The sequence below is a fragment of the Podarcis gaigeae genome (genome assembly GCF_964106915.1).
Source record: "Podarcis gaigeae genome assembly, chromosome: 2".
NCBI lineage: Eukaryota > Metazoa > Chordata > Lepidosauria > Squamata > Lacertidae > Podarcis > Podarcis gaigeae.
Window position 1 is genome coordinate 12,608,657 of NC_139679.1, and position 24,152 is coordinate 12,632,808.

The window sequence follows — 24,152 nt, forward strand, 5'->3', positions numbered from 1 at the left end:
CGCCCAGCAATAAAAGTTTAACTGCCGTCCTATTAACAGCTGCCTAGGAATCTCTTTATCTGATTTCATGCATTTTGCAAGATTTCTGTCTCATCTGCAAATGCAGGGGAGAGGAAACAAGTAACAAAACAGGTAAGCTTTAAAAAAAAAAAAAAAAAGGAAGAAGAAAAACTTCAACTGCACATTATGCAGCAATTTCTTCTCCCGGGGCATACAATAACTTTGCAAGCCACTGAGTCCCAACTCTTGCCTTTCTTGCACAGGAGAATGTAGCAAAATGTGAGCCTTGATCTCCAGATAATCTGTTACTGGGGTAGAAGCTAAGTCTTTGCCTGCCAGAGCTCAGCTGACAAGTAGCTATTTAGAAAGCTAAAATGAAGGCTTTGGCAGGGAATCCCTGTCAGGAAGGTGGCAGATCAAGGCAGGGAGACAAGCAGGCCAGAGCAGATCAAATTTCCACTCCTGTTTATCAATGGGTGCACTCAGATTCCACAGATCTATAAAAAGCAGGGGTCTCCGTAATTCAGCGCAAATGGTTCTGGCACGCTCAGACAAGCCTTTAAAATGGGATCACCAGGATCTTTTTAGACAGTGAGTTATTGGATAGCATGAAGCGCATCTCTTCACGGAAGCGCTAGCAGTTGCAGACAGAAACCCCTATTTGTCCTCTCAGCCCGTTTTTGTTGTGGGGAAAACTCCCATATACCGTATTTTTCGCCCCATAGCGCACACCGCCCCGGCGAAGTTGCGCCGGTCTCCCAAGGGTTGCGCAGAGCTTCCTGAAGCCTGCATTCGCCCCATAGGACGCACACACATTTCCCCTTCATTTTTGGAGAGGAAAAAGTGCGTCCTATAGGGCGAAAAATACAGTATTTATTATAAGAATTTCTCCCTTCTGAGTTTTCTCCTTTAAAGGAAGGCTTTGAACATCCTAATTAATTTCAAAGACACAATCATTCTATCGTTATGGTTCTACAAAGTTATTGGTGGGAAGCCTCCAACCGGGACATTCTGCAGGCATCTCGTCCTATATATATATATATATATATATATATATATGAATAATGAAATGAAAATAATGAAAATGTGCCTGGGAGTTGCTAACAGGGAATACTTACAGCTGGCCTCCCACTCCCACTAAGGGGCCTCACAGCTTTTAAGGAAACTAATAGGAACCATCTGTGAACATGAGCTGGAGATGGTAAGAGAATGCAGCCCACTGACCTGGAGAAGAAAAGTTGATTATTAGGCAAAGTTTGGGAACAAATGATGTAGGGCACTGCTATTCCTGTGCTGCAGATGGGAAACCGAGGCAAAAAGGGCAAGGCCCATAGCTATACGAAGTGGTTATAGCAAAGGTGGGATTTCCTAGATCCAGTACCTGATATTTTACTGCTACAGGCACCAAGCACCTCAGTGGTATCCAGCACTGCCTATGAATCCAAATGTAACCCCCGCAAAAGCAATATCACAGGGATCACAACTTAGGAAAACCCACAAGCTCTTTAAAGGTAAAGGGACCCCTGACCATTAGGTCCAGTCGCGAATGACTCTGGGGTTGCAGTGCTCATCTCGCTTTACTGGCCGAGGGAGCCAGCGTACAGCTTCCAAGTCATGTGGCCAGCATGACTAAGCCGCTTCTGGCGAACCAGAGCAGCGCATGGAAACGCCGTTTACCTTCCTGACGGAGCGGCACCTATTTATCTACTTGCACTTTGACGTGCTTTCGAACTGCTAGGTTGGCAGGAGCAGGGACCGAGCAACGGGAGCTCACCCTGTCGCGGGGATTCGAACCGCCGACCTTCTGATCGGCAAGTTCTAGGCTCAGTGGTTTAACCCACAGCACCACCCGTGTCCCTTACCTCTTTACCTATGAGCAAAATGATTACGGCCAACCCAGAGGTGAATTGCCTTGTGGTGAGCACGTCCACACAAGATTATGGACCAAAGCAGTTTGTAAGGGGACTGCAGAGCTCTTGTGGGCCCAAAACGGTGGCTTTTGGACTTTGTTATGGCAGAGAACAATTTCCACACCAATTTGTCTGTCACCGAACACCTGCGTAGCCCCAAACATTTCTCCGATGAAAAGAGGGGTGTCCTAAGGAAAAGCGAAACATTCCGAAATCAACTCAGAAACTGAGATGGCTGCTGTAAATCTGGGTCTGTCCATAGAAAATAGAGACTCTTGTAGGTTCTGTACCTGTGCACTCTGGAGGCTGGTCTAGGGTGCTGCAGCAGAGCAAGTTTTAATAGTTATCAGGGGGGAGAAAGAACCTACTAATAAGTGGGCTGGCCGCCAAATCATTTTTATTCGGTTAGGAAATAACAGAGCAATTCCACAACAATGCCCATGCTCAACGGGAGTTGGACAGAGTGGAAGGTGGTATCACTCCACCCAGGCCTCCCCAGTTCAATGAGCTTCCGCTGCTGAAGGGGAAGCCCTATCTCAGAGAAGCAGTCCGATTCGCCCATCAGAACGGCAGGCAGCTGGACGCAACAGGCAACAGAATCCACTCAGCAGCAGCCAGCAGAAATGGCGCAAACAGGGTATTTTGGGTGCAGCTCTTTCAATGAATCGCAAGGGATGCCTCTTTGCTGCATCATCCTGGGAACTACGGCAACAACGAGGCTTTTTCTCTCTCTCCCCCTCCCCGCATTCCTGTCCAGGAAGATCCAGTAGCCAACCTGGGCAGGCAGGGCTAACCTGGAGCCTGCGGATGCTTCAATCCCAAAAAAGACACTCCAAGCTTTAGTTTTGACTGCAGCCGCAGGCAGAACCAATGGCTTCTCGCTCTAGCCCTGCTAGATCCTACCATGTGTTTTATCTTGCCATGTTTGGCCCCATAGAATGCCCACTTTGCACACCTGCAAACTTGCATTTGAAATCGTTGGGGGAAACACCCACTGTTTGGATAGTCTTCAATAGGAAATTTTCCTTTTTAAAAAAAAAATGGAGCAAAAAAAAAAGTCTCCAAACACAGCGAGTCTGTAGCTCTCCAGATTTTGTTGGGCATCTCTGACTACTGGCCATGCTGGCTAGAGCTTATGGGAACTAAGAAGTTCCCCATTTCTGCATTAGTGTATAAATGCTGTTTGTTAGCACTGAAATGAGAGAGCACACATGACAAAGATAACTTTCAACGGCTTACTGTATTTCCTCCATCAAGACTCTTCATCAACAAACTGTGCAACCCCTGGTGACAAAACTTATTAAAATAATGCAGATTTGCTCCGTACAGATAGTTTAAAGCCAAGGATTCCTAAAGTCTGAAATGGAGATTGCAGGGGAAAGCAGTCAAAGAGCAAAGGGCTTCCTTTGCAAAGATTTATCTAGCAGCTGACGTTTTTGTTCTTCTTGTGCTTCATCCAATGAATGTAAGATGTTTTCGTAGTAATTCCCTCTTCCAGTGGGACTTTTACTTCTCTGAGAGGGCCTGGTGATCTGTACCACTCCCTAAGCCACCATCCTCAGGCAGTTTTATAGAAACTCAGATATATATATAAGCTAGGTGCCAGATGTCTCTTTAAACCAGGGTTACAGTCACCAAAGGAGGGACGCGGGTGGCGCTGTGGGTAAAAGCCTCAGCGCCTAGGGCTTGCCGATCGAAAGGTTGGCGGTTCGAATCCCCGCGGCGGGGTGCGCTCCCGTTGCTCGGTCCCAGCGCCTGCCAACCTAGCAGTTCGAAAGCACCCTCGGGTGCAAGTAGATATATAGGGACCGCTTACTGGCGGGAAGGTAAACGGCGTTTCCGTGTGCAGCTCTGGCTCGTCAGAGCAGCGATGTCACACTGGCCACGTGACCCGGAAGTGTCTTCGGACAGCGCTGGCCCCTGGCCTCTTGAGTGAGATGGGCGCACAACCCCAGAGTCTGGCAAGACTGGCCCGTACGGGCAGGGGTACCTTTACCTTACCTTACAGTCACCAAAAGGGAGGCGGGTGGAGCTGTGGGTTAAACCCCAGAGCCTAGGACTTGCCGATCAGAAGGTCGGTAGTTTGAATCCCCGTGACGGGGTGAGCTCTCGTTGCTCGGTCCCAGCTCCTGCCAACCTAGTACTTCAAAAGCATGTCAAAGTGCAAGTAGATAAATAGGTACTGTTCCGGCGGGAAGGTAAACGGTGTTTCCATGCGCTGCTCTGGTTTGCCAGAAGCAGCTTAGTCATGCTGGCCACATGACCCGGAAGCTGTACGCTGGCTCCCTCGGTCAATAAAACGAGATGAGTGCCGAAACCCCCGAGTCATCCGCGACTGGACCTAATGGTCAGGGGTCCCTTTACCTTTACAGTCACCAAATAGGAATGTTTAGTTTCAATAGTTTTCAATACACCTTTTTGGTTCCTGAAATCCGTTCTGACTGTGCAGACAAAATATTATGCATAGAATTCTACAGGATGTGCTGTTAGTGTGCAAAAACAGGTGAGATCCAATGATTGCCAGGTATGCACCTCCAGATGGAGACGTCAGACGCCATCCTTGCGCCCGGGCATCTTCACATGGTCGCCAATGGCTGATAGCCAGGTGCAAAATGCACCTGGTGAATTTTGAAGGGAAGGTGTGACAGCTTAATAGAACCAAAAGACTTGTAGCCCTTTGCGGTCTAACATAGCTACCCTGGCAGCTCTCGTTTTGCAGCTAGCAAACAAAATGACAGAGGAGGGACATGCTGCGTTCCACAGCATGGGCAGCGCAGGGAAGTGAACTAACCGATCCAATCTCTCCGCAAGGACGACAGACACCTCTTTTTGGCTGAGTCGGCCTCTTTGCTTTTCACAAAGGGGGAAGAAAGGGACGGTTCTTCTTTATTTCCAGGAGGAAATAATGAAAGCATCTTGCGTAGCTGGGCAAAAGCACATCGGGGGCCTGAGCAAGAACAAAGGGAACGCTTCCCGAGGTAAACATTGAACCAAGAACTCTGGGCATTTCTCATGGGAAGTGGACAGCCAAAGACCGGAGAGGGAAGGAGGGGTCTGCTCTGAAACAGATGGGAGCAGAGAGAACCGCAGGCTGATTGCGCCCAAGAGAAAGAAAGCTAAGGAATGAGAAAAATGTCAACCATCAAGAACATGGGTAGGTAGGCCTGGGGGCCAGATCCGGCCCAATCCCCTTTTAAATCCGGCCCGCAGAGGGTCCGGGGATCAGTGTGTTTTTACATGAGTAGAATGTGTGCTTTTTTTTTAAAATGCATCTCTGGGTTATTAGTGGGGCATAGGAATTCGTTCATTTCCCCCCCAAAAAATATACTCTGGCCCCCCATAAGGTCTGAGGGACAGTGGACCGGCCCCCTGCTGAAAATGTTTGCTGACCCCTGATCAAGAACAACAGACCTTCCTACAAACGATTTAATGACTATTCCTACCTGCGAAAAAGGTTTATCTAACCAAAAGGAAAGACTGGCTTATATTAAACCCAAATGGAGGCTGGTCCATTAAGGCAACTGGGGCAACCTCAATCTGCCCTCAGCCAGCCCCTGACTGACTGCTTTCTTACATATAACCAGTCTACAGCCTATCAGCTCCCTGCTCCTCTTCTGTCTCAGGGTAGAATTCAGCAGTGAGGAGGATGGGGATGAAACTGGAATTAGCTGGTGCTGTCAGTCAATGGCTCCGGGCCTTTTAGATATGCTCCTTCCCACAAATAAATCTCAAAATAAATTTGAATGCATGCCTTTGACATAACAGTGGCAGAAGCAGTCATGGAAGGGGGGGGGGATGTTTTTAAATAAATAAATAAATAAATAAATAAATAAATAAAAAGATAAAAGTAAAGGTAAGGGATCCCTGGACAGTTAAGTCCAGTCAAAGGCAACTATGGGGTTCTGGCACTCATCTCGCTTTCAGGCTGAGGGAGCCAGCGTTTGTCCACAGACAGCTTTCCAATTCATGTGCCCAGCATTACTAAACCACTTCTGGCGCAACCATGACAGAAGCCAGAGTGCACAGAAACGCCGTTTACCTTCCCGCCACAGCGGTACCTATTTATCTACTTGCGCTGATGTGTTTTCAAACTGCTGGTTGGCAGGAGCTGGGACAGAGCAACGGGAGCTCGCCCAGTTGCAGGGATTCGAACCGCCAACCTTCTGATCAGCAAGCCCAAGGTGGATTAGACCACAGCGCCACCAGCGTCCCTACAAATAAATTAAAACGCTCCTTCCACGACCCTACTTTGTCAATGGCATTCCAGCAACGTCATACTGAACTAGCACCAGAGTGCTGTATGATGGTGTTCCTCTTGTTACTAGACCCTGTAACTGAACACATCCCTCTCAACCTTCAAAATGCCTCACGGCAGCTGCTGCGCTTGCTATTATTAATATACTGCAACAGGCCCTTTCGCTCAACATTCGGAGCATGCACGAACATTCTGTGACTGTCACAAGAACTGAGGCAACAGGCTGGCCAGAGGTGCATAAAGAGCAGGCTTCTGAAAAGGAGAAGCTCACATAACATTCTGGACAGCTTTTGTGCTCCGAAGCAAAGGCCACTCTTTCTAAAATAACTGACATTACTCAAAGATATAAGGGACCATCTGGCAACCTTACCGCAGGGGATCAGAGGCTCCTTTTAAAGGAAGAGTGGCCAATTTAACAGTCCCATCTCACCTGTAGAACCTGACTTGCAGGCTTCACTGGTCTTAGGTAGGAGTTAACTATTACCCCCCTGAACCTAGGTGGCTGTGAAAGACAGTACTCTGCTTTTAGACCAGATTCACTTATACAAGTATCCACCCATGTCAGAAACTCAGGTGTATAATCTAATCGCCAAATGGCACCTTAAACCTAGGTGACGGTCGCCACAATGGAACGCTATTTTCTTTCAATTGTGTTGTTGTTGTTAATTTCATTTCTATGTTGTTGTTGTTCAGTCATTTAGTCGTGTCCGACTCTTCGTGACTCCATGGACCAGAGCACGCCAGGCACTCCTGTCTTCCACTGCCTCCCGCAGTTGGGTCAAACTCATGCTGGTAGCTTCGAGAACACTGTCCAACCATCTCGCCCTTTGTCGTCCCCTTCTCCTTGTGCCCTCTATCTTTCCCAACATCAAGGTCTTTTCCAAGGAGTCTTCTCTTCTCATGAGGTGGCCAAAGTATTGGAGCCTCAGCTTCAGGATCTGTCTTTCCAGTGAGCACTCAGGGCTGATTTCCTTCAGAATGGATACATTTGATCTTCTTGCAGTCCATGGGACTCTCAAGAGTCTCCTCCAGCACCATAATTCAAAAGCATTAATTCCTCGGCGATCAGCCTTCTTTATGGTCCGGCTCTCACCTCCATACATCACTACTGGGAAAACCATAGCTTTTACTATACGGACCTTTGTTGGCAAGGTGATGTCTCTGCTTTTTAAGATGCTGTCTAGGTTTGTCATTACTTTTCTCCCAAGAAGCAGGTGTCTTTTAATTCCATGGCTATTTTAACGAACAAATCTCAAGGCACTTTACAATACATTAAAACAGCAGATAAAACAATCCAGAATAAAATAAATTCAGGCTTCAAGGAAAATATTTCAGATCCTTCCCTAAGCGATATTTTGCTTTCCCCAGTCCTCAACCTAGCATCCAGAGATTTCCACGTGGTCGCAATTGGACCTGTACTAGTCGCAAAACACGCCTGGCACCTGGCTGATTTTGAATGTGGCTCATGCGATCGCTTTCCAGAATATACTTTCTCAATCTGTATGCTAGCTGGGTGGGGAGGCAATCCCAGCCACCAAACACTGCAGCTTGAAATCAGGAAAATAACAGTATCTCAGCAAGTGAGACATCAACTCCCCCACTATGCATTAGTAACAACTATGCATTATTTGAGCTGATTATCTGGAAAGGACCTAAATCAGAAGCTGTTCCAGGGAAAACAGAGAATACGTTAACCTGTACACCAGTGTTTATTGTGACAAGGAAATGTGGGAACCAGTATGGCTAGGCTTTCAACATCATGAAATATCACCATCTAAACATCATGGTATTTTGACATATCACAATGTCTGAAATAAGGACGGAACTATGTATAGGCGAACAGTAGGGCTGGGCGATACCTGGTTTTCAACATCGTGATATATCACCAGCTAAACATCACAATATACCAATATATCACAATGTCTGAAATAAGGATGGAGCTGTGTAGAGGTCATTGGCTGGCTTCAAGGTTTTTCCCGTATCATGAATTTGGCCAGCGTTGGTTCCTGTGATTTGCTCCCCCGCTTCATGAGGCAGGGAGAACTGAGCCAGCAGAATTAACAGGGGCTGCAGGAATCGAGAGAAACATTGGCTGGCTTCACAGCTTTTCCCACACTGTGATTTTTGCAGAGCGCGCACACACACACACACACACATCATGATTTGCGATATATCGCCAGCTCAAAAATTTTGTAACCGGTACCATGATATGGACTTCAAGCTGGTTTGGGACGATATATCGCTATACCGCCCAGCCCTGATACAAATCATGATTCGTGATATATTGCCAGGTCAAAAATTATGAAACTGATCTCACAATAGGGCCTTCCAAAGGGGTTTTGGATAATATATCAGGCAGCCCTAGACACCAGTATTCACACTAGCCTTCAGGCATACTATTTCCCAAGTAAAAAACCCTGACTAAGAAGGCACACTGAAGCACGTAACATATTGATAGCCTGGTTCTAAAAGGAAACTCATGTTGGCAAACTGATCCAGGAACAACTAGACAGGTGCAAAAAAAAGAAGAAGAAATCATTCCATTTATCTTAAAACCTTCCCCTTATGTGATTATAATGAATTAATAATCCTCTGCTTGTTATACAAGGGGCAGAGAAGCAGCTTACATTCATTTTAGGCTCCTGCCCAATGGCAACCAGGCTCCGGAGAATTACACACAACATGCATACACACAGTGAGAGAGAGGCTCGATCCCCAAGGGAGAAAATTAACATATCTGAGCCACTCAACCTGCTGATAACAAAGACTGGAGGTTAACAAAAGCGAAAGAGCAAACAAGGCTTGCGTGGAAGCTCATGGCACCAAGGCAGCCATGTTTTGACAGACGTCACAGTGACAGCTGGTGGTATACCACTGGACTGAACACTAATAGCAACGAATAGCAGCAGTAGATCGGAATTAAGCACACCTACTGCAGTACATATGGGACGCAAGTGGCGCTGTGGGCTAAACCAGAGCCTAGGACTTGCTGATCGGAAGGTCGGCGGTTCAAATCCCCGCGACGGGGTGAGCGCCCGTTGCTCGGTCCCTGCTCCTGCCAACCTAGCAGTTCAAAAGCACGTCAAAGTGCAAGTAGATAAATAGGTACCGCTCCAGCGGGAAGGTAAACAGCGTTTCCGTGCGCTGCTCTGGTTCGCCAGAAGCGGCTTAGTCATGCTGGCCACATGACCCGGAAGCTGTACGCCGGCTCCCTCGACCAATAAAGCGAGATGAGCGCCGCAACCCCAGAGTCATCCGCGACTGGACCTAATGGTCAGGGGTCCCTCTACCTTTACCTTTATATGATACTCATGTGCAGATGCAAAGGGGGAGGACGACTGATATTGCGATTCTAACCAGCTATCCTTTTGCTACCCACCTGTTCAGCATGAGCATCTGCAGAGAGTGTCTGTGCATAAGCATTTTTTGTGTGAAAAGGAAGCAATTGCGCTCAACATCCTAGATTCCATCACTAATTAAATGTGCGAAAGCAGCGATCCCTCTTGCTGTTCTGGCTTCTTGGATAGCTGCGCTGCCTGCATTCGCTCCCTAAGATGCACACACATTTCTCCTTACTTTTCAGGAGGGAAAAAGTGTATCTTATAGAGCGAAATAATAATAATACTAATAATAATTTATTATTTATACCCCGCCCATCGGGCTGGGTTTCCCCAGCCCTTCTGGGCGGCTCCCAATCAAGTGTTAAAAACAATACAGCATTAAATATTAAAAACTTCCCTGAACAGGGCTGCCTTCAGCATGTCAGGTAGTTGTTTATCTCTTTGCCATCTGATGGGAGGGTGTTCCACAGGGTGGGTGCCACTACCGAGAAGGCCCTCTATCTGGTTCCCTGCAACCTCACTTCTCGCAGTGAGGGAACCGCCAGAAGGCCCTCGGCGCTGGATCTCAGTGTCCAGGCTGAATGATGGGGGTGGAGACGCGACTTCAGGTATACTGGACCGAGGTCGTTTAGGGCTTAAAAGGTCAACACCAATACTTTGAATTGTGCTCGGAAACGTACTGGGAGCCAATGCAGATCTCTCAGAACCTGTGTTATGTATGGTAGTCTTCCTCAAACTGCTCCCAACTACCCCCACCTACAAAGGAGCAATCAGCCTTAAAGCACTGTCCCAACTATTCATCGGCAAGCGGGTGTCACTCACAGCACCAATCAGCAGACTGGCGCTGATAGGGAAGCCCCTCTGAAGTTCTCCATCTGCAGGTGCAGTTTGGATTCAAACCGGGCCTGCAAATGACCATTCCGGGACTCATTGTCAGCACTGACAACAGGCCCCTTTTAAGTGGACACCTGACATCATAATGATGTCAGGTGACAGACTTACCTGCAGTGTTAGAAACTCATATATAGACGTACACTCTAATTGCCAAATGATGCCTTAAACCTGGGATACGGTCGCCACAATGGAATGTCTAGGCACCATTTTCGTTTGTTGCATTTTGTTTTGCAGTGGACTTTGTTGTTGTTGTTTTTGTTGATTTCATTTCCATACTACTTTATATTTCAAAGAACAAATCTCAGAGCCGTTTACAACACATTAAAACATCAAATAAAACAATTCAGAATACAGTCATATTTCATGTTACGTCCGCTTCATGTTACGTTCTTTCAGGTTAGGTCCCGTGGCGACCCGGAAGTACCGGAAAGGGTTTCTTCTGGGTTTCGCCGCTTGCACATGCGCAGAAGCGCAAAATGACATCATGCACATGCGCAGAAGCAGTGAATCGCAACCGTGCATGCGCCGATGCACCTCTGCGGGTTGTGCTCTTTTCATGTTGCGAACGGGCCTCTGGAACAGATCCCGTTCGCAACCAGAGGTACCACTGTAAAACGAATGCAAGCTAAAGCTTCAATGGCAATATTTCATATCCTTCTCTAAGTGACATTTTGCTTTCCCCAGTCGCCAACTTTGCAACCAGAGATCTCCACGTGGTCGCAATTGGACCTGCGCTAGTCGCAAAATGTGCCTGGCTAATTCTGAACACTGCTCACTTGTCAACGTGTCCCATCACGGGTGGGTGAGAGCATTTGGGAGCAGAGCCCACGGCCCGGATCCATATACTGACCCCTACTCTAAATGGTAAGGAAAGGGGCTGCAGTGAATGTGGAAGTGGGTGTGGAAGCAGGATTTGGGGCAGGACTCCACATAGTCCCAACCTTTGGACTCCTGGCACTTGCACCAAAGCCAGCTGATCTCATCCCAAAGGTATGACCTCCTTTTATATGAATGCAATGGGCTCCTAGGTGATCACTTGCTCAGAAACTGCAGGAATGTCTATCTGTGGATGGATGGATGGATGGATGGATGGATGGATGGATGGATGGATGGATGTATTACAGTGGTACCTCGGGTTAAGAACTTAATTCTTTCTGGAGGTCCATTCTTAACCTGAAACTGTTCTTCACCTGAAGCACCACTTTAGCTAATGAGGCCTCCTGCTGCCGCTGCACCACGATTTCTGTTCTCATTCTGAAGCAAAGATCTTAACCTGAGGAACTATTTCTGGGTTAGCGGAGTCTGTAAACTGAAGCATCTGTAACCTGAAGCGTCTGTAACCCGAGGTACCACTGTATTATTATTATTATTATTATTATTATTATTGATTCAGGTAGGTAGCCGTGTTGGTCTGACACAGTCAAAATAAATTAAAAAATTAAAAAATTGTCCAGTAGCACCTTAGAGACCAACTAAGTTTGTTCTGGGTATAAGCTTTCATGTTGTAGTTGTTGTCGTCGTCATTATCATCATCATCTACTTATACCCTGCCCTGGGCTTCCCCAGACACTCTGGGTGGCTCCCAACAGAATAATAATAATAATAATAATAATGTGATAAAACATTGAACATTAAAAACTTCCCTAAACAGGGCTGCTTTCAGATGTCTTCTAAAAGTCAGACAGTTGTTTATTTCCTTGACATCTGATGGGAGGGCGCCACCACCGAGAAGGCCCTCTGCCTGCTTCCCTGTAACGTCGCTTCTCGCAGTGAGGGAACCAGCAGAAGGCCCTCGGAGTTGGACCTCAGTGTCTGGGCTGAGCGATGGGGATGGAGACACTGCTTCAGGTATACTGGGCCGAGGCTTATGGTACCACTTTCTGCTGGGAAGAAGCCATGAACGGTTGCATGGAAATGACTGTATCAGTGCATACATAACGCTGGCTCCCTGGTAGCCACAATTAACAAATGGTTGTTGGGATATGTTATTGGCTTAATCGGCTTTGTTCCGTACTATCACAAAGAATGGTCAGCTTCCAAAATGTGCAAATTGGAAAAGAAAAAGTGAAGTTATTTCTGCAATATAAAAGCTAGATGTGATGGGATAATGAGCTGCTTGTGCGTAAAGCTTGATCCCTCCGGGTTTTGGCTAGCCAGCCAACCTCTGTCTCTAACGGAGCCCCCAAAGCATGGCTCCGTCAGTCGCTGGTAGAATCCGACAGTGGGCGTCTACGGAATCTATTCCAACATAAAAGTTCCTTGACGGAAACGCGTCGTCTGGATTCTCGGCGCGACAGTTTCCGGCGAGGAGTGGGGGTGCTTATGGGAGGATCTGAAACTCCTCCGCTGTTACTGCTGGAAGAGTCCCTGAGCCATGCCTCCATCTCTCTCTCCTTAAGACTTCCCGATTTCCCCCTACTGGTGCCTTCCTCCGCTGCTGACTCTCTCCTGCCTTCTGAGAGCCTCTCCACCTCCTGTCTTTCCGATGGCAGTTCCCTGACACTAGAGTATGCCAGCAACTGCTCTGTGTATATCCTACTACTATAGCAAATCGGAGTATTTAGGTATATAAAATGAAAGTGGCCGGGCTGGACGATGTGCTGACCCTTTCTGACCTTGGACTCTGTGAAATCAATGCAATTATCTAGGGGTAACAAAAGCATTGTATGAACATGCCTGATTCACCATGGAGCAAAGGGGCAATGGCCTCAAAGTAGCTGTCATACATACATGAGCACGGCTGGCGTTGTGGCTACCGAATGATATTCAACATTTATCTCAGGCCCGCACTTTCAGAACTTTGTTCCCATTCCCACCCAGCAGCAGCAACAACAGCCCGTTTCATTCCACACCCCTGGGCTGCACTGTGCATCGCTATAACCTGCCTCGGGGATTGGGGTCCTGCAAAAAAAAAAATCCCTGAATCCCCCCACACCCCTCACCCAGAAAAGCCACCGTTCCCTTTGCAGAGATCAAAAGGAATCTCATATTCCCAAAGCTCCAGGCCTTTCCTTATAAGCGGAGGAAGCTTTCAGGAGTCCCCACCCCTGAGGAGTGCCTCAGAGGACGACATGTTCAATCTGGCTCATGTTAGGCCCATTTAGGCCTCTCCAGGCATCCTTTGTTCCTTGAGTGACAGCTCTTTTCTAAATGCCACCTCTATGGGCTGAAAAGGCCTGGAGGGTTGCTCTGCTCCATTTGCTGATGGCTTTCCCAACCGCCAGGCTTTTTCCTTGCCTAACCACTTTAGCAGGCCTGCGTGTGCGCCCCACACTCGGTCCCTATCACAACCCCCTAGATTCCACCTCAAAAGGGAGGGTGCGCTTGCATGCATGTGTATTAAGGAAGCATCTTACACGAAAACCCTTGGGATCTCCTTCCTTACTGCCGGCACGCTTGCTTTTTCGCTACCTCGTGCTGATACAGTGGTACCTCGGGTTACATACGCTTCAGGTTACACACTCCGCTAACCCAGAAATAGTGCTTCAGGTTAAGAACTTTGCTTCAGGATAAGAACGGAAATCGGGCTCCGGCGGCACGGCAGCAGCAGGAGGCCCCATTAGCTAAAGTAGTGCTTCAGGTTAAGAACAGTTTCAGGTTAAGAACGGACCTCCGGAACTAATTAAGTACTTAACCTGAGGTACCACTGTACTCGATAGCCTAAGTGAATTTCAACCCGTTTTGATTTCATTTATTATTATGCCAGCCTTCCAAGGAGCTCTTGGTAGATTCAAGGAGCTCTTGGTAGGATTAAAGTTCCCCATATTATTTTCAAAACAAATCATGCCAAGAGAGAGATTGCCTATCCCAGGGTAATTCCCAAGGCCTAGCTCTCCTTGAGGTGATAAAGCTGGGTCTATACCAGTTTCCGAAGAATATTCCTTCATTGCACAAGAAGGAATTTCTTCCTCACGAGAAGCTAGATGTCAAGTAGAGAGAGGTTCTATCCTAGTTTTCCATATATTGTGGTAATTTTCTATGTGTTCTATTATTATTATTATTATTGGGTAAGAAGTACGATCCAGGCATAGATTCACCATCTCCAGGAAATTTAGGTTTGGTACACACTAATATAATGGGACTCAGGTGGCGCTGTGGTCTAAACCACAGAGCCTAGGACTTGCTGATCAGAAGGTCGGCGGTTCGAATCCCCGCAACGGGGTGAGCTCTCGTTGCTCAGTCCCTGCTCCTGCCCACCTAGCAGTTCGAAAGCACACCAAGTGCAAGTAGATAAATAGGTACCGCTCTGGCGGGAAAGTAAACGGTGTTTCCGTGCGCTGCTCTGGTTCACCAGAAGTGGCTTAGTCATGCTGGCCACATGACCCGGAAGCTGTCTGCGGACAAATGCCGGCTCCCTCAACCCCAGAGTTGGCCACGACTAATGATCAGGGGTCCCTTTACCTTTACCTTTTTACACACTGATATACCTTTAAAGCACATTTAAAGCCATAAGTGCCAACCCTATGGGGCTGAGGTCCTCAGCTCCCCCCAAAAAAATACACTGGGACGGAGCTGAGCACACACACCCCATCTCAAGGGGCTGGGTCTCACAGGGCCTCCCCATAGCCATGGGGGGTCCCATTGGGCCTTGCCAGGCCTACCTGCAGCTTTGACAGGTCTTGCGGCCTCCTCCTGCCACATGATGTCACATATGTGCATTGTGTGCATGAGGTCACGCATGTGATGCCCCCCCTAAAGTTGGGCAGAACCCAGTGCCTATGTTCAAAGCACATTCTTTCCCTCCAAGATTTCTGGGCACCACAGTTTTGTTAAGGGCTGCCGTGAATTGTTACCCACTTTAATCTGGTCTTTAGGAGTGTTTTATTTTCATTTTCAGTTAAGGCATTTTATGACTGTTCTTTCATTGCATCTGTGTTGTTGATCTTACTGCTCTTGCATTTTAAAAAAGATTTGAATCATCTTCTTATCATTTCGTTTTCTCTAGATTCTTATAATGCTGTCTTGTGTCAATGCAACCGAGAAGGGCACTGCAGAAATGTTACTATAAATACCTCTTTTTAAGAAAAGATCCCTGAGCAGTATTTTGAACCCAAGCCTCCCTGGTTCAAAGCCCAAAACACTAGCCAGCCAGAGCCTACTACACAAGGTCCCTAGCCCAGAAAGAAAGGAAGGCAGACTTTCCATAGTATGTGCTTTTTCTTTTTCTTTTTTTGAATGATTATCACCACTCAAGTTATTCAGGATATTCAGTGCAATCTGGTGGGTTAGTCTCTCGGAATCCATCTCGCATAACATCCAGAAATTAGCATCAGTTTGTCCATTCATAGCAACGCACCGTAGAAACCACAAAGCTGGTATTAATCATCCCTTCTGCTCATCCTTGAAAACACAGGAATGCCATAAACATCTGGCTTTACAATTTGCCTTTTCCAACGATGTGACGTTAAAAAAGTCAACATAAAATATTTAGGCAGTGTTGCATAAATAAATTACCGCTAGCCAAAGCAAGCATTCACACTGATCATTACAGTACTCAGAAGCAGGAGTCTGTACAACCCACAATGTCTCAGGAGCGCAGAAAAGCCACAGAATGTTGTGCTGGGTGCAGAATTCAGCTTTTCGAGGATCTCAAGCTTTCTTTCAAAATAAGTAATAAATAAATCTAGTACTTGCGATTGCAATGATGGCTGAAAGTATATGGGCAATCCCTGCCTACGTCTCAGAAGCCAAAGGAGTTGCTTAAATAAATAAGGATTCCAGTGTTTGTTGTGGCGGGAGGGGGAAGCAGAGTTTCAGTGTTCTTGTGCTTTGACCCTTACTACAGAAGGCCGGCGGTTCGAATCCCCACGACAGGGTGAGCTCCTGTTCTTCGGTCCCAGCTCCTGCCCACCTAGCAGTTCGAAAGCACGCCAAAAAAGTGCAAGTAGATAAATAGGTACCACTCCGGCGGGAAGGTAAATGGAGTTTCCGTGCACTGCTCTGGTTCGCCAGAAGCGGCTTAGTCATGCTGGCCACATGACCCGGAAGCTGTCTGCGGACAAACGCCCGCTCCCTCGGCCTATAGAGCGAGATGAGCGCGCAACCCCAGAGTCGTCCGCGACTGGACCTGATGGTCAGGGGTCTCTTTACCTAAACATTATGGTTAGCAGTAGCAGAATTGTGCAAAATAAAGTATGGAAAACAGAAGAAGGGAAATTATGCAAAAATCTCACTTTTCTTGTCACATGGCTCTCCTGTTACAAAATTTGGTGGGTCTCTTTCTCACAGTCTAGACTGGAGGGAGCTAGCCTGTGATCCCTACCATACATGTCCCATAATCTCTGACAACTGGCCACAGTGGCTGAAGCTTTTCCGAACTGGTGTCAAAGAACATCTGGAAGGCCGAAGGCAATGTTAGAAATTAGCCAGGTGCCAGGCGCATTTTGCAACTGGCTATGGACCACTGGCAACCAAGTGAAGATGCCCTGGAGCCAGGATGGCGCCTCCACCATCTGGGGAGGTTCATGCCTGGGGATCCTTGGATCTGGACTGTTTTCACACACTAATACCACACCCTGCATAATTCCATCTGTTATATTTTATCTGCACAATCAGAATGAATTTGAGGTACCAAAATGCTTTTTCTGTGCAGCATGAACAGGAGCAGTGAACAACAAAGGGACTTTCCTTCTTTAAGTTCCGTAAGTTCTCAACCTAGCTCAAGTTTGTCATCTGAACTAGCCAGATGTTTAACTGATATTCAGCCACAGTCAGTCCATCATTTGAAAAACAACACTTTAGAGGCGTCTTGATCAAAAATGTCAGCTAGACATTCCGTTTTGGCAACTGTAACCTTGGTTTAAAGAGCCATTTGGAGCCTAGTTTATATATCCAACACTGACCACAGGTTAGACCTAGAGCGTAAAATATGGCACATGGCAAGTTCTCCCTGCCATGCACCTCAAACCATTGTATGGCAGATGTTGTACATACAACCTCATTGGCATGCAAGCCAATGATATGCAAAATACTCTTTAAAAAAACACACTAAAAAACTACAAGTCTATCCACTATCCCTTTGGCTTCAAGTTTCACAAGCTTAACATAGGAAACATAATTCCTTGCAACAAAATAAGCCTATTGGTTTTCAGTTTCTTCGTAGAGAGAAGAAAATTCTCTTGCCTCCTAGAAAGACAAGGCCTTCTTTGCCTCTTAAGAATCTTGCTGTGTTCTGCAAAGGTTACACGGAGCATTGCCAGTTCTGTACAAAACCACTTCTTAGCGCCAGACCCTCTCCTTCTCCCTGGAGCTCATTGTGTATGTTTTCATCTACTTTCAGCAGCTGCTCATTAAAGAGTTGTCACCCTGCAAGAAAGAGGAGGGGTGCAAATTGCCTACAGCATCATGCTATTAATATAATTTCCACCAAGGGCCTATATACTGTCGCTAGGCTTCAGAGTCAGCCTGGCGGGTGTTGTTTTTTTAATTTTCCACCGCCACAATCTCATTTGTCCCCTTCATCTGGAGAGCTATCAAGAGCATTCAAATGACCAAGAAATCTGGATAAACGGGGCAAGTGTTGTAGTTAACAAAGTCTAATGTTAGACAGCATCTTAAAAAGCAGAGACATCACCTTGCCAACAAAGGTCCGTATAGTTAAAGCTATAGTTTTCCCAGTAGTGATGTATCGAAGTGAGAGCTGGACCATAAAGAAGGCTGATTGCTGAAGAATTGATGCTTTTGTGTTATGGTGCTGGAGGAGTCCCATGGACTGCAAGAAGATCAAACCTATCCACTCTGAAGGAAATCAGTCCTGAGTGCTCACTGGAATGACAAATCCTGAAGCTGAGGCTCCAATACTTTGGCCAACTCATGAGAAGAGAAGACTCCCTGGAAAAGACCCTGATGTTGGGAAAGGTGGAGGGCACAAGGAGAAGAGGACGACAGAGGACGAGATGGCTGGACATTGTTCTCGAAGCTACCAGCATGAGTTTGACCAAACTGCAGGAGGCAGTGGAAGACAGGAGTGCCTGGTGTGCCCTGGTCCATGGGGTCACAAAGAGTCGGATATGACTAAACGACTAAACAACAACAATGTTGGACAAATATTTCCTGTGCATATGATTTCAGATATATAAAATCTCCGTAACAAGCTTCCAAGCTCTGTCCACAACACATACACAGATGCATGTGCTACAATGGCGCGGAAATGTACCATTTTCAGATCACTAGGTCATTTTACCATTCTAACAGCAATCTTTTGTGACACCTGTCCTCTAGTTTCTACTTAATTGTCACCTTTGTCTCCCCACGCTCTCAGATTGCCATGGGAGTACCTAGGATATCCTTTTCTGCACAACCTTTGTCCATGTGTTCTCCCCCTCCCTGAAAAAGCAGTTATCCAAAACAATGTGAATTAGAGCAGCAAGCTGACACAGAGGTCATAGATTCTAGAATTGTAAAATTGGAAAGGACCACAAGGGTCTTCTAGTCCAACCCCCTACAATGCAGAAATCATTTGCCCAACATGGGGCTCAAACCCACAACCCCGAGATTGAGAGTCTCAAGCTCTATCGGCTGAGCTATCCCAGCAGCCATGCATCATGGTATTTTTCAAGTGCAACATTCCTCAGTGGCCACACGATTTCTACTCAATTTTGCCACCCTGCCATGATGTACAAACATCTGTGCAATTTGAGAAGAGATGATCAAATATGGATCTCGAGGCACACAGACCATTCTGAAAAGTGCTAGCTGCGAGCACAAGATAACTATGGCTTTGTTTATGTTGCCTAAAATACGTTCAGGTTCGGCTGCATGTACCTAGTTGTGCTTATGGGCAAGAATATTCAAATGTGCATCCCTTTGCTAGTAATGTAGTGTTGGGAAACAGCTGCATTCGGAGGGTTTCCCCCACTTCCATGAAGCTTGCAAGAGAGTTTGTGGCCCCAGCCATCAATTATTACAGTCGCTGAACCGAAAGCAAATCAGACAGAAGGAAAATTCAGGATCACTGTCTGCAGCAACAGAAAAATAGTATCTGCATCGGAAATTGAACCTGGTGGATTATTGATGTATTCTACTAAAGTTGATCCTGCAGCGGAATCGAGTTAAGTACCCAGTATCCCTTTACTGATAAGCAGGTTATAATGGCTCCTACAACCACAACTCTTTGGACGACTGGTGTTAGGAAAGGTAGTTTAGCGTATGGCAGATGCAGTTTTACAACACAGACCATAGTCTGGTGGTTTTCAGATCCACACTACCCCTACGATTCTACGACTGCACTAGTTCTGAGAAGACATAAAACTTGGGACGCATATAATATCATCCATACTAACCCTGTGCCATGAGCGAATATCTCTTACTTTTTTCTGGGTCTCAGGCCCGCTTTTAAGGCTGACTTTTATGGTATCTACTTTGCTCACTATTTTTTTACTAAAACCCAGAGATCCACCAGCCAGCTACAAAATAGTGAGTGAGGGTATCTCAACCCATTCCACTAAAAAGACGCCACAAATATATCAACTACCCTCCAGACCAGCATAGGCAAACTTGGCCCTCCAGATGTTTTGAGACCGCAATTCCCATCATCCCTGACCACTGGTCCTGCTAGCTAGGGATCATGGGAGTTGTAGGCCAAGAACATCTGGAGGGCCAAGTTTGCCTATGCCTGCTCCAGACTGAGGATAGGATAGAAATTTTTGTCTGGTGCGTAAAAGCAGATAATGATGGTATCAGGCGTGTCTCCCTGAGGAGAATATTCCACAAGCAGGGAAGCAATCGAAGGGGTATCAAAGCAGCTTACAAAAGAATCACGCTCAAGTCTGACATCAGGAAGAGAAATAGCATGGCGTCCCTATGGTACATTTCCTTGCACTTCCTTTCTGTTGTACTTCAACTTCTGCCTACTAGAGAACAACTCCTAATAATGTCTTCTGAGGCAAGACAGAGGCGCTGGAACTCACTTTACCAATGATGGAGGCTAGTCTTCTCCTTCTTAGACAAGCACATTGAATTCTAATTCACTGTACAAGTTTCACACTGATTTTCGTTTCCGAGCTTTAAAGCCCTTAACGGCCTCAGCCATGTGTACCTGAAGGAGCATCTCCACCCGTATCATTCAGCCTGGACACTGAGGTCCACCTCCGAGGGCCTTTTGGCAGTTCCCTCACTGCAAGAAGTGAAATTACAGGGAATCAGGCAGAGGGCCTTCTCGGTAGTGGCGCCTGTGGAATGCCCTCCCATCAGATGTCACGGAAATAAACAACTATCTGAAGACATCTGAAGGCAGCCCCGTTTAGGGAAGCTTTTAATGTTTAATGTTTTATCACATTACAGTGGTACCTCAGGTTACAAACACTTCAGGTTACAGACTCCACTAACCCAGAAGTAGTACCTCGGCTTAAGAACTTTACCTCAGGATGAGAACAGAAATTGCGCAGCGGCAGGCCCCGTTAGCTAAAGTGGTACCTCAGGTTAAGAAGAGTTTCAGGTTAAGAACGGAACCTCTGGAACAAATTAAGTTCGTAACCAGAGGTACAACTGTATTATTATTATTATTATTATTATTACTAAATCTCAAATACTACGTCATATCCCAGAAAGATTTTGGGCAGTCAGGATGGCCAGTAATTATTGTAGTCCTGTTTATTCCATGGACACCCAAGTTCCTGCCATTCTGCAAAATTCACACACTCACAGAAACACAGTTGTAAAGGCACTCAGCTGCCAATTTCCCCTTCTCAAAACAGGACATCTTCTCAGTAGAGAAACAGTGGGTGTTTTGTGCGTGCTACAGCACTGCAGAAACACAGAGAAACCAGATGCTCTACAGAATTCTGCTTCCTAAGAATTGTAGCCAATCCTAATTTTAAGAACGAAAACATTTGCACGCCTGCGGTTCAGAAAAGGCTCACAGGTGATCGCTATGTCGCACTTTCAAACTGTGCTTTTTGCTTTCGCGTGTCCAACAACCTTCACCAGCTTGCCGAACAGGAGCCGCCATCCGGAACAAGCGCCAAGCCTTCCCACCCAAGCTGTGACTCTAGAGAAGACACATCACCTTCAAAACACTCAACCTCGCTAACCTCCACTGCACTGATCGGGTTAGCAGTGCATCACCCCTTGGCCCTGTAATTACACATCTTTGCAACCATTAATCCTGATGCCATCAATTACTGGAGCTTTATCCCATTCAAAAAAAGGGAAAAGAGAAAAAAAGCATTAAGGGTCTAGCAAGCAGTCAAGTACCTCTCTTCTTTACCTGCCAATTACAGAGCATCGTGCACAACTGCAGGGCTGCGTTGCTGCGCCTATCAGGGTACTCAAACAGCCACATACATGCTCACAAATATTCGCACATCCCATTATTCTTCCACTATCCACCATCCCGGCATTATCCTTTTTGACAGCATGTCATCCACCCAAGTCCATTTTAGAACAGAGGCCCTGAAATAATACGACTACATACCAAATACCCTGACGAAAGCTTTGGTTTGGTAATCAGTTCTTTTACTGTTGGTTTGCTTTTTCCAAAATTATTGGGAGCAGCAGTGTGCTATACATATTCTGGTGTGTGTTCTTTCCATAAGAAACAGTACACTTTGCTAATTGGTGATAGATGATGTAGATTAAGGTTACCAGACGTCCCCGTTTCCCGGAGACAGTCCCCGGATTTACAAATCAGTCCCCTGACAAAATCCTATATTTCCTACTGAAGTTGAAAAGTGTCCCCGGATTCATTGAAAAAAATCTGGTAACTTTAATGTGGATGGATAGATAGATAGATAGATAGATAGATGATAGATAGATGATAGATAGATAGATGATAGATAGATAGATGATAGATTAGATAGATAGATGATAGATAGATAGATAGATAGATAGATAGATAGATAGATAGATATAGATAGATGATAGATAGATAGATAGATAGATAGATGATAGATAGATGATAGATAGATGATAGATAGATGATAGATATAGATAGATAGATAGATAGATAGATAGATAGATAGATAGATAGATAGATAGATATAGATGATAGATAGATAGATAGATAGATAGATGATAGATAGATAGATAGATGATAGATAGATAGATAGATAGATAGATAGATAGATAGATGATAGATATAGATAGATGATAGATAGATAGATAGAGATAGATAGATAGAGATAGATAGATGATAGATAGATATAGATACAGTGGTGCCTCGCAAGACGAAATTAATTCGTTCCGCAAGTTTTTTCTTCTTGCGAGTTTTTCGTCTTGCAAAGCATGGTTTCCCATAGGAATGCATTAAAAATCAATTAATGCGTTCCTATGGAGACCGCTTGCCAGGCTGGTGGTGCGGAGAAGGGCTTTTCTCCCCACCGCAAGCCTTCAGCACAGGTACGGGAACAGAGGGGAAGGCGCACAGCGCTTCTCCTCTGTTCCCGGGGCTTGCGGTGGGAGGAAGGTTTTTCCTTCCCACCGCCAACATTCAGAAGAGCATTCTGAATGTTGGCGGTGGGAAGGAAAACCCTCCTCCCACCGCAAGTCTTCAGGACAGCCTTCTGAAGGCTGGCGGCGGGAGGAGGTCTCTCCGCCCCACCGCCAGCCTTCGGACAGGTACGGGAACAGAGGGGAAGGCGCGCAGCGCTTCTCCTCTGTTCCCGGGGCTTGCAGTGGGAGGAGGGTTTTTCCTCCCCACCGCCAACATTCAGAACAGCATTCTGAATGTTGGCGGTGGGAAGGAAAACCCTCCTCCCACCGCAAGTCTTCAGGACAGCCATCCCAAGGCTGGCGCGGGGAGAAGGTCTCTGCGCCCCACCGCCAGCCTTCGGAGGAGCCTTCTGAAGGCTGGCGGGGGGAGGAGGGCTCTCCGCCCCACCGCCAGCCTTCGGAGCAGCCTTCCGAAGCCTGGCGGGGGGAGAAGGGCTCTCCGCCCCAGCGCCAGCCTTCGGAGGAGGTACGAGGACAGTGGGGAAGACGCGCTGCGCTTCCCCGCTGTCCTGGAGATTTCCCTATGGGTTTTCGTCTTGCGAAGGAAGCCCATAGGGAAATTCGTTTTGCGAAGCACCTCCAAAACGGAAAACCCTTTCGTCTAGCGGGTTTTCCGTCTTGCGAGGCGTTTGTCTTGCGGGGCACCACTGTAGATAGATATAGATAGATGATAGATAGATATAGATAGATGATAGATACAGTGGTGCCCCGCAAGACGAACGCCTCGCAAGACGAAAAACCCGCTAGACGAAAGGGTTTTCCGTTTTGGAGGCGCTTCGCAAAATAAATTTCCCTATGGGGTTGCTTCGCAAGACGAAAAAAATCTTGCATCCCCCCCGCGGGTTTTTTTTGCTTTTTTCGCCCTTTTCTTAAGCCACTAAGCCGCTTATCAGCTGTTCCGCTGATAAGCCGCTTAACAGCTGATCGCTGGAAGCCACTTGACAGCTGTAGCTCTAATCCGCCAATGGGCTTGCTTCGCAAGACGAAAAAACCGCTAGACGAAGAGAATCGCAGAACGGATTATTTTCGTCTTGCGAGGCACCACTGTAGATAGATGATAGATGATAGATAGATAGATAGATAGATAGATAGATAGATGATAGATAGATGATAGATAGATAGATAGATAGATAGATAGATAGATAGATAGATGATAGATAGATAGATAGATAGATAGATAGAGATAGATATAGATATAGATATATAGATAGATATAGATATATAGATAGATATAGATAGATTGATGATGATAGATAGATAGATGATAGATATAGATTTGTGTGTTCCACAATGTTTTCGTAATTTAAATGTGAGGGCTTATAT

General features: G+C 46.4%; 1 protein-coding gene and 1 long non-coding RNA gene across 2 annotated transcripts in view; one reads left to right on the top strand and one right to left on the bottom strand.

Annotated features, from left to right (window-relative positions):
• Positions 1 to 10,642, bottom strand: part of FIGNL2 (fidgetin like 2) — a 39,831-nt gene extending 29,189 nt beyond the window's left edge. Inside the window, exon 1 of the mRNA XM_083728857.1 lies at positions 10,329 to 10,642. Coding sequence (XP_083584983.1) covers positions 10,329 to 10,437 — 109 coding nt within the window. The 5' untranslated portion in view covers positions 10,438 to 10,642. The remainder of the gene's footprint in view (positions 1 to 10,328) is intronic.
• On the top strand, positions 784 to 23,159 carry LOC310839996. The gene is made up of 3 exons (XR_014561735.1): positions 784 to 869; positions 22,545 to 22,792; positions 23,013 to 23,159. It is a non-coding gene; the product is annotated as an uncharacterized lncRNA (long non-coding RNA).
• Positions 23,160 to 24,152: the final 993 nt, after the last annotated feature.